This window comes from Notolabrus celidotus, chromosome 11 (genome assembly GCF_009762535.1).
Source record: "Notolabrus celidotus isolate fNotCel1 chromosome 11, fNotCel1.pri, whole genome shotgun sequence".
NCBI classification, from domain to species: domain Eukaryota; kingdom Metazoa; phylum Chordata; class Actinopteri; order Labriformes; family Labridae; genus Notolabrus; species Notolabrus celidotus.
Window position 1 is genome coordinate 26,775,835 of NC_048282.1, and position 13,337 is coordinate 26,789,171.

General features: G+C 37.3%; 1 protein-coding gene across 1 annotated transcript; it reads right to left on the reverse strand.

Annotated features, from left to right (window-relative positions):
- Positions 1 to 2,989: 2,989 nt before the first annotated feature.
- Positions 2,990 to 10,551, reverse strand: LOC117821419 (cytochrome P450 3A40-like). The gene is made up of 14 exons (XM_034695669.1): positions 10,534 to 10,551; positions 9,174 to 9,310; positions 6,430 to 6,523; positions 6,284 to 6,336; positions 6,094 to 6,193; positions 5,886 to 5,999; positions 5,694 to 5,782; positions 5,424 to 5,572; positions 5,214 to 5,341; positions 5,035 to 5,116; positions 4,630 to 4,796; positions 4,305 to 4,531; positions 4,057 to 4,219; positions 2,990 to 3,935 (listed from the first exon to the last, which is right to left on the reverse strand). Exons 2-14 carry the CDS (start codon positions 9,242 to 9,244, stop codon positions 3,834 to 3,836), a joined length of 1,539 nt encoding a protein of 512 aa, XP_034551560.1. The 5' UTR covers positions 9,245 to 9,310; positions 10,534 to 10,551; the 3' UTR covers positions 2,990 to 3,833.
- Between the last annotated feature and the right edge of the window lie 2,786 nt (positions 10,552 to 13,337).

Below are 13,337 nucleotides of genomic sequence, written 5' to 3' on the forward strand. Positions count from 1 at the left end.
TTTCGGACGTCCAGTGTTAATTTGTTGTTGATTTCAGCACATTTATGTATCAATCCTTGAATTGTCAGTAGATTAGGCCTCATTTACGCTTTATGTGCACGTTTGCTAATTATGATTTGTAGTTCCTTTATTTAAAGTGCATAAAATGCACCCAAACTGTGAGTTTTTGTAATTCAAAGGCCAAATTCAGAAAGGCTATTTATTCGGGTAGGGTGTAAATGAAAAAAAAAGCTCATGCAGAAACCCAAACATGCGATGTAAATTGGTACTGCAATTTTTTTTTGCAAAATAATTCTTCCATAGTTGACGCCTTCTCTGGGCTTGAATTTGTCTCACATGGTGCTTCAACTCCCTTAATGGCCAGATGACAGTATCGCTACGCTGCGACCGTGAACGTCTCTGGTGGGTATACCGTCACGGAGTGAGCATGGCCGTGGGAAGTAGGGGTGCTGAAGGTGCTGCAGCACCCACTGTTGGAAAAGGCATCACACATTTTTTTCTGGATGCATAAATAAGTTGAAAGAAATACATTAACACAATAAATCAGTTTTTTTATTGTATTATTTTCTGAAAATGTAATGCCTGAGGAAGATTTGAGAAATAATTATAGCAATTTTAACTAATTATTCATTTTAAAATAACCTGATGCATGGGCCCTGTGTATGTGCCTGCTTAAGAACTAAATGTATTTGGATAAGTTCTGTTCAATGCGCTTTACTGACTTTTGGGCCTGTTTTACCAGGTTTGGCTTATCTCCTCTTTGATGTACAACGGGGTATGGAAGTTGCATTTTTTGAATTTTTATTGAAAAGTTCTCTTGAAAGCTTGTAATCAAACCAGAGAAATAAAAATAAAATGTATGTGCGATATAGCCTATCAGTTGCATAAGTAACCTAAATGCAAAAAGAAAAAAAAAATGCACCTCTTACTACAGCACCCCCAACTTAAAGCCACTTCCCACGGCTCTGGGAGTGAGCGTGTATATCTGAAAAAAAAAAAATCTTTAGATCTCTGTAACTGCTCAACAGATCAAATTGAAGGTTCAGGTTCAGGTTTCTTTATTTGTACCCGTAGGTAAACTTGTTTTGCAGCCAGTGAGATGTTAGGTCGATACAAAATTACAAGATAGACTTCAGACAGAACAAACTACTTGATGTGCAAAACATACAAAAATATCCTAAAACCAATCTAACACTAAAAAATTGTAAAATAAATAGACATGATAAAATGATAAAAGTGCTAAAGGTTCCATTTAAAATGCATATCAGAGAACAGTCAACCGATAAAAACGATAGAATCACATTAATAAATAAGACAATCTGGGCTCAAGTCATAAAATTGGGAGCTGACTGTGTGAGAAAATAAAAGCTATTGCTTGTTCAGCTCAGTGATAGAAGCAGGAACAAAGCTTTTCTTGTGACGCTGTGTCCTGCACCTTGGGACTAAAAACCGTCGTCCAGAGTTTAGAAGCTGGAAATCACTGTGCAGAGGGTGTGAGGCAGAATTTAAAATAGAGGTGGCTATCTGCTGTAACTGATTAGTGTACAGGGTTGCTGTGGATGCCTGTGGCTCACCAATCAACTTGCTTGACCATTTAACAATCTGGTTTAAAGAGTTCCTTTCCTTCAGAGAATGTACTGTACTGCAATTTTGCTGCTGTAGGACTCACATGAGGCATCCATGAGATGGTTAAGTGGAGTTAACATATGTCCATTTGTGTGTATTAACTGCTACACACATTATGGCACATAACCTGTTTCAGATTATCTTTGAAAATGGGGGAAGCATAGTGTTAGTTTGGTCTGACAATACTGTGAGTGTTAGGTCACGTTGGAATTCATTAACCCCTTCAAACAATGTCCTGACATCTCAAAGTAGGCCAATTATTCAGTGACATAGAATAGACAGTGGCAGGCATTGAATAGTCTAATCTATGTTCTTGACCTTGTTTTGTTCCTCTCCTGTCTTTTCATATACTGGGTCTCTATGAAAAGTGGGTGCACAAACCTGATAGACGACTTGTTTTTGTTAAAGGATCTGCTCCAGATTGTGCCCCGGCTTTGTTGCCGAGAGACAAAAAAAAAGCTCCACATCGGTAGCCTTATCCTCACACTGAATACTGCATGGTATTCTAACTCTGTACAACACATCAGACTGTGCTGATAACTTCCCCTTGACTCAAAGCATCAACTGTAGGTACCTAATCCCAGACACGTCATCCTGTATTTAAGTCAGAGTTCAGAGTCTCTTTGTCCTCAAGGAATTTCCAAGGTATTATATCAAGTTGTAAACACCTCAATTAGCATAAAAAACAGGGCATACAGTGTGCTGTATGTGAACAAAAACTCTGTTACATGTAGAATCTATACATTTCCAATGTAAATATGTTGTTATATCTTGGAGCTTAGTATAATATTACAGAAAAAGAACTATTGTGATTCAATGCTTCCTTAAATATTCTAAAGAAAGTAAAAAAAAACATCCAACTTTTTAGTACTGGGCTATTTTTGGGAAGTTTAGAAGAATATAAATGTTGTGTCTGGTTAGAGTGATGCTTACTGGAGCTACTTTGTGTAAACATGGGCCATTAGCTCTGCAACATAGCTTCATGTTATAATGGCCAATTTCTTTGTATTAGATGTATTCAGCAAAGTAACAACCAACTATAGCTTTAAATAAATTATAGTGCTTTTATTAAAGTACATTACATTTTTCCACACAGGCACACTTCATTATGAATTGTAGCTTTTATCAGATATGGCTAAAGGTCAATAGCTGTGTCTTTTACTTTTTGGACATTTTTTAGTAACCTCTGTTTAAAGGCCTTCAATCAAAGTATCTTAATTTTTTAGACTTGATTCTACAGATTTTGACTCTGTGTCATTAGAAATAAAATACTCTTTCAGGTATAAATAAAGGTGGATTGATTTATTAAAACTGTAGTAAAAAAAAAAACTGTAAAAAAAAACCATCAAAACCACACATTGAATAACTTAAATTTAGGCATTTTTATTCCATAAAAAAGTTACATATCAGGTTAGATTGGGAGAACACCATAAATGCGAATCATATGTAACATGTACTATACGCATAAATCAAAGTTATCATTTGAAAGGCACATGAGAGCAAAAGAACAAGATCATGTCAGCTTGTTTGTACTGCGTCCACAGCCCCCGCCTATTCAGCTGCGCTCAGCTACGGAGCGCTGCCAACAAGGAAACACTTCCAACATGGAGGCGAGGCAACAGAACAGAAGCACAACATGTGGATTTAGTGGGTATATACAGCCGTTTAAATCTTCAGTGGATATGTTACAAGGCTCTGGAACAACAAAAGAATGTTGCCAGGTTGGTATTCTGTAATAGTCAGATCATTATAAGATTAAAAAAAATATGTGAAGTACATTAGAAATGTATATAAATCAAACCCAATGATGAGATAATTTTTAAAAAGATAAAAGTGATTTATATTTTTAAGCAGAATTAGGTTTAGGAGGGAAGTGGCTGACCTCACTAGTTTTATATATTGCACTTGTTTACTTCACAGTAAATTAATTTTGAAAGAATGCATGTTTTATATCAAGTTAATTCCCTTTTAATGTTATTTTTAATGTCAATCTAAATGTTAAGGTTTAACCACTTGCCAAGCCTCTTAATATATGCTCTATTTAGACAACTGCTACATTTTAAAAATGTTCAGTCAAGGCTAAATAACTACATGTGAATGGTTAGCTTGTGCACAGATAACTTTTAGTGTAATTTTCCATGGGAAGTAGCATGTAGTGGTAACTTGATGCAGGTTAATTGAATGCTGTCAGGGTGTATAAATCAGAGTTAACTTGAGAAAGAATCTGCAGTAGCTGTTCTTGGCTCCAGCCTCAATTTGATGGGATTCTTGGGTGCCGTAAAACCGTCAACTCCAAGTTCCATTGGAATCTAGAAGAGACAAGAAACGTTTCTGAAAAGAAGCTACACCAAAGTTTAGATCCTCTGAGACCAAATCATGCATAGGGCTATCCCACTTTTAAAAACCACAAGTAATGAAAAGTGATCTCACCTCTGTCTCCTTGCATGTGACAAAGCTGAACTCCTGCAGGATCTCCACTATGGCCAACTTCATCATCAGGAGAGCAAATCGCATGCCAATACAGTTCCTTGGCCCTGCTCCAAAGGGTAGGAAGGAATAAGGATCGATGTTGTCTTTGTTCTCTTTGCTGAATCTGAGAAAACACAACATGAGGCTTAGTCAAAGTACTTAATTTTGGTGAAATCAGACCTTCATCTGACATTAATCCATCATTGTACCTTTCTGGCTTGAAGGTGTCTGGCTCAGGCCACAAAGACGGGTCACGCTGGAGAGTGTAAAGTGGTATCATGACAGTGGTTCCTTTAGGGATGGTCATACCATTCACTTCAATCGAGGACTTTGACATCCGCTCTAACCGGTTAGCAATCGGGTAAAGCCTTGATGATTCATTCAAAACCATGTCCAGATACTCCATCTGCATCAGGGGTTCATAGGATGGTCTGACCTGGAGGTGGAGTTGAGGAAACAGTGTCAAGTCATTATTAGTTAGGAGCACAAAAAAATGCTGCAGAATAAAAATAAAATAACGTAAAGTGCAGTAACCTTTCCTGGGAAGGTTTCATCAATCTCCTCTTGAAGCTTCTTTTGGATTTCAGGATTGGTTGCCAAATTGTAGGCCACGAATCCCAGTGAGCTGCTGCTGGTTTCATAGCCAGCAAAGATGAATATCATGGCCTGAGAAAGGATCTCATTGTCCGTCAACCCTGCAACTATAACAGTGGAACAAAAGCTTGTAGCGTGTGGTTTGGGAGGGCTACACATGCATTAGAATGAGCAGTAGTGTATTTCTCCAGTCTGATTTGTGATTGGTATGTGACTAATTTTAAAACTAGGTGTGTTGTAATAATGTCAATATAAGGGAAACCACTTTAAACACACACACATAAAGAGACGCAAGGTATCCTGATAACACCCTTTAATCACGACTATATGACGGTCTGTCCCAACCTTTTTTTTCAGACTTTGTGTCCTCCTTGTTGTCCTCTGATGCCTGATTGTCCACCATCAGCTGCATAAAGTCCACCCGGCTCTACAAGACAAGAAAGGGAGAATTATGTCTTTGACTGTCCAGGCTGTGTTCTAGAAACAGTTTTTAAATATCAGCGAACAAGCAATCAACTTTTCACCTTGTGCTCATCCTTACTGCGGTCTGATTTGACCCTCTTTAGAAAGTTGTAGAAGAACTCCAACACCGGGGCAGGAAAGAATGACAAATCCATCTTATCAAAAATAGGCCCGAGGAATGGAAACAGGACTGAAACAAAGGGAAGTTGAAAAGATATAGAGCTCAAGAGTACAAGGCAGAGATTGTGATCACAGTGTAATGTATGGCATACCCAACATCACCAGCAAGGGATTCAGGAAGTTGAACTTGACCATCTTCTTAATGTTTGCTACAAATGGATCAGAGGGGTGGTTGATGGAGTCTATGTCCACACTGAAGGCGGTGCTGGTCACAACATCCATGCTGTATGGTCCAAAATATCTGCAAAGAAAGTCAGACGTAACTTTTAATTGAGAAAAAAAGCATAACTGGTCAAACCAAGTTTAAAAAACAAACAGAATTTTGCTGATAAAGCCTCTTGAAAAAGAAAAACATCACTCACTCCTTCACATCTATGACTTCATCTGCCTCTGTTTTCTTGCGAAGAATGTTGGTCAGGTTTTCTGAGTGGTGCATCATTATCTTGTACATCTGCCCCAAAGCACAAAAAGAAAATATGAAAGTCAAGCAGGACCAACCTGTTTCAGAGCATGAAACAAAGAAGCATGAAGATGAGAAGAGAGTGACTTTTAACCTCTTTCAGTCGACCGCTGGTGAATGAAGGAGACAGTATACTGCGAATCCTCTTCCATTGCTCATCTTCCACCACTGATACAGCATCACGCAAGGGTCCATTTAGGCCAAAATCCTAAACAACAACCACATATAAAGATAACTTCTTTATATTGGGCTCTTTAATCTGTTATTGGAAAACTAATTGTCCCCAAAGTGTTTCTCCTTACCCGTCTGTTGGTGAAGACAGAATAACACTCTTTGACCAGGATCATCTTGATCATAGCTGTGTCCATTACAGCCAACACAGGCTGCCTGCCATCGTAGAGTCTTCAAATCAAAAGCAGATATTGTTGTATTGCTTAGGTATATTCTGGTTTTACTAACATGAAACAAAATACATCACATTCATCAACTTACCCCCACACCTTCCCATATTTCTGAAAGCATTCTGTGTCAAAATTGTGGATGCCCTAAAAAAATCAGATGAAACTTGAAGGAGTCAAAAACATTTTCTGTAAAGCATCCTCCTAAATCCCCGTACCAATCAGGCAAATGTGTCTCACCTTTCTGTATTCCAAAAATGTCCCGATGAACGGCAGAGGTTTTGGTCCAGGGATGCCTATTTTCTTGAAAAAGCCATATGGAGAATATCCATATCTGGGGAATTAAAGTAGGATACAAAAAACAACTCTTTTATTTCAGAGGGTCTTCATACTTAAACAATTTTCCTACTATTACTTCAGAGTTTTTCATGATACCTACTTTATCAAGAGTGTGATGAAATTATATCAAAATAACATTTTTAAAGAAAAAATAGCGAATCCTTTTGCAATTTTTAACAGTTGTTTTAAATCTCTTACATGGATTTCTACCAGTTATTCTGTCCCACAACTCTATCTACCACACTGTGATGAGAAATCCATTGTGACATGATACACTTTATGCTGACCAGTGTATTAAATAAGCCTGTTTCAAACCAAAATGTATTACTGAACTACTTTTTTGCTCATTTTGTTGCTTTATTTCATTTTATTCATTTAAGTATTTTTAATTTTTTGATTGTTGAATTTGATTATTTGACTCACTTTCTTTACTCTTTGATTTTTAATTTCCTAAAAACAGTTAAGAGCTGTATTAAAAGTCATGGTATAAACATTCAACGCTGCAACTTCTGACACATTATGAACCATCCAGACCTCTGAGGTCATCTGGGACAGGTCTGCTTATTGTCCCCAGAGTCAGGACTAAACATGGAGAGTATGGTGTATCCTTCAGTTTTTATGCACCAAATATCTGGAACAAACTACTGCAACTCTCAGCTCCTTTAAGTCAAAGAGTCAAAGCTGAAGACTCTTCTGTTTGCCACTGTCTTTTTATGTTCAACTGATTTTTAACTATACCGATCATTTTATGTGAAGCACTTTGAATTGCCTTGTTGCTGAAATGCGCTTTATAAATACATATGCCTTGCCTTGCCTTGCAAAGCATTGGCAGAAACAATACACTGTCTACTTTATGACATAATTAAACACCAATATGTCATCCACCTCCTTCGTCATGCCAGTTCCAGCTGTGTTTTATTGCTCCTAAATGATCACAGATATGGTCCTACGGTTAAGCTGTGAACTGACTGATTAGCTAGATAGCATTACCTAACTATGAGATTAGCTGCATATCTGCTATTGAAGTCATAATGTTAGCCTTGTTAAAGGAGGCTGTTGCACACCTCTGGTGCACTAACACATGTCATCTGAAGTGTCTGGTTGACCTCTTGTGTGGAAATGCACAGATGTAACCTGGCAGACAACTCCTTCACTTACCTGTTAGCTCTACTGCCTCTATACCTCTGACAGCTTCTACCTATATCATTCATTTTCATTACATCTCTGTGTCTTCTTGTAATTGCTAACATGAATTTGTCCCTGTTTGAACTGACCACAAGCCTAATGAACTGTTATTTAAAAACACAACCTGTATGGGCTTGTAGAGAGTATATATCAAGGTTTGCACAAACACCTAAATCTTCCACACACCTTTGTCACACCTACACAGGATAAGCCTGCTTTGCCTAGACTGACCTCTGCTCAGCATTGTTCTCTAAGGCTGGGTAGAGTCACTGATACCTTCCCTTTTCAAACTTTGTAGGTATGACAACATTTTCTTTTCTTATTTACATGAAATGTGAAACCTGGGAGAGGGCTTGTGAGCCAGAAAGATAAATGGCACCTGTGTTGATGTATAGAGCCTTGAAAAATATTAAATATTGTCACAACACAACATTGCCTACTACTATTTTTGGGAGGAGTTCTTTCCTTGACATATGAATCCTTATTTGTATTAGTGGTCAGTGAGGTGGCCATGTTTGCTCACAGACTAATTTGCCTGCCATTGGTTATGTAACTAGGTGTAATAGTGTGCCTCTTGTATCATCAGTCCAGTGTATGTCAGCTATAATAAAAAAACTTAAAGATAACAAGATAAACATGAGTCATGGAATATATTTAATATCTAAGCTAGATTTCTTCAATCATTTTTATTTAATTTATTCAAATCAAGAGTTTTTTGCCTTCTTTTGCAAATTAGCAATACATGTGGTCCCTACAACCAGATAAGATGACTTCAGTTTTGATGTTGTCTTTTTTGATAAGGTGGAACTGCAGAAGCGTTCTGAATATTCCACAGAAAGAAGTCAATTCACCATTTGGATGTCACATTCTATTTTCATCATTAGTTTTTCAGAAACTTATTTTGAAAAATTGGAAAAATAAGGAAGCACCTATGCTTCAAATGTGATAAAACACTCGTCAGACATGACAGAGTGGGTGTAAGGGATACCCACTACCTGTGAGATCAAATTGACATAACTGTAATGTGAATGAACAACACAGGATCTACGAAATGAAATTTGATTTCTTTGTTTTGTTTTTGTCTTTTGCTTGTTTGTTGTGTTTTTATTTTAATTTTATTTTTTACTCTTTGGAATCAAGATGACTAATTATTTGAATCACAGGATGTACTGATGTATTTGGACCTGCACACTCAATAAAATAAAATTATATAAAAGAAAAAAAAAAAGAAAGAAAAAAGTCAATTCACACTCAATATCTCAAATTAGTTTTGATGATAGATTAAACACAGGGTTAATCAATCTAAATTAAAAATCCTCATATTGACCCACCGTCGAACCGGGAAGGGTTAACGCAAACTTGATCAGGCTTTCCCAACCTTTATCTCCAGTTCCGTCACGTTTTTCTCTGAGCATTTGAAAACACAGAGGTAAGAGAAAAAAGTTCGGCTGCATACTTACATTGCGATGAGACTAATGACGATTACTATTAAAGTCCAGGTCTCGATGGAAAAGTCCGGTATCCAGCCCATCTTTCCTGCCGATTACGCCACTGTGAACTGAGGTTGATCACTTCCCTCTTTGCTTTTGTGTCAACTCTGCTCAGAGGCGGTCCCACCAGATAGGAAAACATGCACGTTATGTAATAGGTCATTCTTGCTGTTTCAGTCCAGAGTACACTTTTATTTTTAAAATAATAAGTTACCACCCAGAGACCTGCTATAATATAACTTCTATTTAAAGGCAATAGATTAAATCAGTCCATATCCACTTGTTATATAAAATGTATAGAAAAAAACTGTAACAACGAAAGAGACATCAATCTGACTTACAATCAAAGTTTAAAAAAATAATGATAATTAAAATCTGCATAGGTGTCTGGATTTTGGTACTGTAGCATTTCACTGGTGATTGTTTGTAAACAGGAACATATGAGGCTGAACACTGCACTGAAACGAACCCCTTGTCCCTGGCAGTCATCCATCAAAGATTAACCTCTTCATGTACATCTTTTAAAATCTTAAGTCAAGTGCTGCTAAAAAAAAAAACCTCAAACATTACTGTCTCTGAACACCAACTCCATTCTAGCAACTCAAGTTAGCCTATTAGATGAACTGTAAACACCACAGAAAAGAGTCAGGGCTGGAAGATGTCCATCACTTCCAGAGTAATAAATTATGGTCAGATAACAGCTGTTTGATTCTATGATTGCTATTCCCTCAACATGGTTGATAATGATCATTGATATTTGCTGCTTTTCTTTTCTTTTTCCTTTTTGTTTCTGTTGTTTTATTGGTTAGCTTCATCTTTGCAGGTCTGGGGTGTGTTTGGTTCGTGCGAACATATCAAACTGAGTTGCTAATGTAGGCCCTGAGTTACTTCATGCATCAATTATTTTGGGTAAAGTATACAAAGGCTGTGCTAATTGACAAAACATGGACCAGGTTATTTTTGTTATTTATGAATATGAATATGTTGGGCACATATTAATGGTTCAAATGGACAATACCACCAAAAGGATGAAGATTTTAACAAAGGCAAAGCATTGCTGTGGAGAAGTGGATATAAACAGATATTCTCCAATTGATTTATAATATATACCTCAGCTTTCTAACTGATATGCCTTTCCCACAGCAAACATGCTGACTCATCATATGAGTCATCATGCAGAAACCAAGACTCTGAACCTCAGTCTTTTGAGTAGATAAAATGAACTTTTTACACATTCTGACGGATGTACACCTGTGACGGTTTACTGTTTTTAACTTTGCTCTGGATGTAATGCTGATAGAGCTACAGTCAGAGGATGATAACTACTAACCTTTAGTCGTCCTAACAAGCTCATTAGGACTGAAGTTTACTGTCTACTGTCTTACTACACTGCCTCATGTGCAGTCAAGCTGGTAATCCTGGATAAGCCTAAAAATCTTGATACATATTTTTAATAATGTAATTTTTAGTTTTTAGACAAAATTGAACTCAAAGGCAGAAATCAGGCTCTGTATAAACGCCTGGATTCTTTCAAGTTCTGCAGCGTTTTATGTTAAACTGCCTTTCCAAATCAAGTCCAATCAATTGAATTTACCACAGGTGCAGTCAATCAAGTTGTAGAAACATTTCAAGGAAGGTCAGAGGAAAAAGGATGAACCTGAGCTCAATTTTGAGTTTCAAAGCAAAGGGTGTGAATACTTATGTACATGACATATTTGAGTGTTTTATTTTTAATTAATTTTAAAAGAAATTCTGCCAAACATTTTTCACTTTGTTATTATGGGGTATTGTGTGTAGATTGTTGAGAGGAAAAAATAATTTAATCCATTTTGGAATATGGCGGTAACAAAACAAAATGTAGAAAAAGTGAAGGGGTATGAATACTTTTCGTACCCACTGTATGAGCCATCCAGTGGCCAGTTTACTGCTGGAAAGTTTATTACTTCAGCACAGCTCTCTGATAATCCTTTGAAAGATCCAGTGTTCCATTGTTTTCACTACACTGTTTGCAAGGCACTCTTTTTCACTGCTGAGATTCAAAGATAAAAATCCCCTTGCAACAAAAAACAAAGAATTTTTTAACAGATCAATACTTACCCCTTCAATTTCATATCTATATATATATAAATGTGTGTATATATATATATATATCATATGAAATTGTAACACATCCTATTGTATCGCATTGCATATTCTATTGTATCATATCATATAGTTTTTTAGCACATGGTATCGTATAAAATCACATTGCATCGTGCTGCATCACATCCCTTTGTATCAAACCGTACCATATTGTATTGCATTTCCTAGTATCATATTGTGACTTATTATATTGTATCGCATCGTATCGTACCCTTGGGTATTGCATTTTCCTAGTATCATATCATATTGTATCACATCGTATCATATCAAATTATATAGCATCGTATTGTAGCGTACCGTAGCGTAGCTTAACATGCTTAACATTGTTTTGTGTCGCACTGTGTTGTTTGTACTCCATATATCATATCGCATTGCTTTGCATCAAATCCCATTGTATCATATTGTACCGTACCATGTCGTATTGCATTACATCACAAAGTATTGTATCGTATTGAATTGCATCTTATCAAATTAAATCGTATTGCAGCGGAGTGTTGCTTAGCTTATCGTATCGCATCATATTGTATCATATTGTACCGCATCATAACATATCATATCATATTGTATTGTATCATATCGTACCATACCATATTGTATTGTATCACATTGTATCGTATTGCATCGTAGGGTAGCTGATCCTACAGCATTTTATTGTATGATATCACAGCATATTGTATCGTATCAAATCATATCGCATTGTACCGTAGCGTATCCTTAGCGTAATTTATTGTAACAATGGTAAGTCTAGCTTCTTCACAGAAAAACAGGTTGGTTGAACAAACCACTTTTGCATAGACTCATAAAACACCTTTCTTTTAACCATGAACGATATTTAATTTTCTTTAATTGTAGAAATTATGAAGAAAAGGACTGAAAAAAAAATTAATAAGTAAAGGAAAAAACAGTCAGCTGAGTTTGCAAAGAATATTAAAATAAGGGAAATGTGACATTGTCATGTGAAGAAGCTGCCTTTGGCTGTGGCTGGGTCAGCTGAGAATAAATCGAGTTGTTTTTCTCATTTCTGCTTTTGTATTTCTGTGATCCCATGTGAATGCATCAATGTCAACAATTTTGCAAAAGCCTATCTGCCTGCAGCACTACACTGAGTAACTGGCAATAATGCTGCTGTTCTCTGTTTGGCTCAGATCAATCTTGAAAAGATGAGTAGCAGTGTTATTGTGATGTGAGAGAATGACATGTGAGACATATAAGGTGTGTGAAGGGAGGCCAGAGGAAATAGAGGAGGAAAGAAATCATGACGTCTGCACTTAGAAGTAAAATATAGATTTGTATGCACAGAAATACACAAAACGTTATATTTAGTTGATGTAAGATTTCCTCTGGAGTCCAGAGCTCACATTTCTAACACTGCTCATGGGTACCTTGCCACTCTCTGCTCAATTACATGCTGTATTGCGGTTAAACACTCAGTACAAGTTGTAGACTGAGTCATTAGGCTGCAGTTACATAGTTTTTGATGCTATTCTGAGGGGAAGAGAGATTAGGAAGTGTGTAATGGCAGCTGGGTGGCCAGTGTGTCCTCCAGATGATGTCTGGGAGATGTTAATTGACCTGCTAATGAAGTCTGAGCTCCGCCAGTCAGCTTGGAGCTGTGGAGAGTCTGTGACATTGGAAGGGACACCTGTCTATCTGGGAGCAAGCCTTAGTGGTTCACTTTCCCTGCATCCATCTCTGTCTCCCTCCCTCTTTTTTCCACACACACACACACACACACACACACACACACACACACACACACACACACACACACACACACACACACACACACACACCACTTTTTTTTCCCCCCCTCCAAATTTTTCGCAAAAGTAGTAGAGCAGGAAGCTCCAAAAGTTAATTTCACCCTTGTGCGGTCGGCCCTGGTTATTTGGCGGGCAGCCTGGTGAATGTCACCTTCTGTAGCCGGTGAGTGTTTGCATGTGTGCGGGCGTTTACTCCTTCTAGCGCCGAGCTTGTGAAAGCAGCGCATGG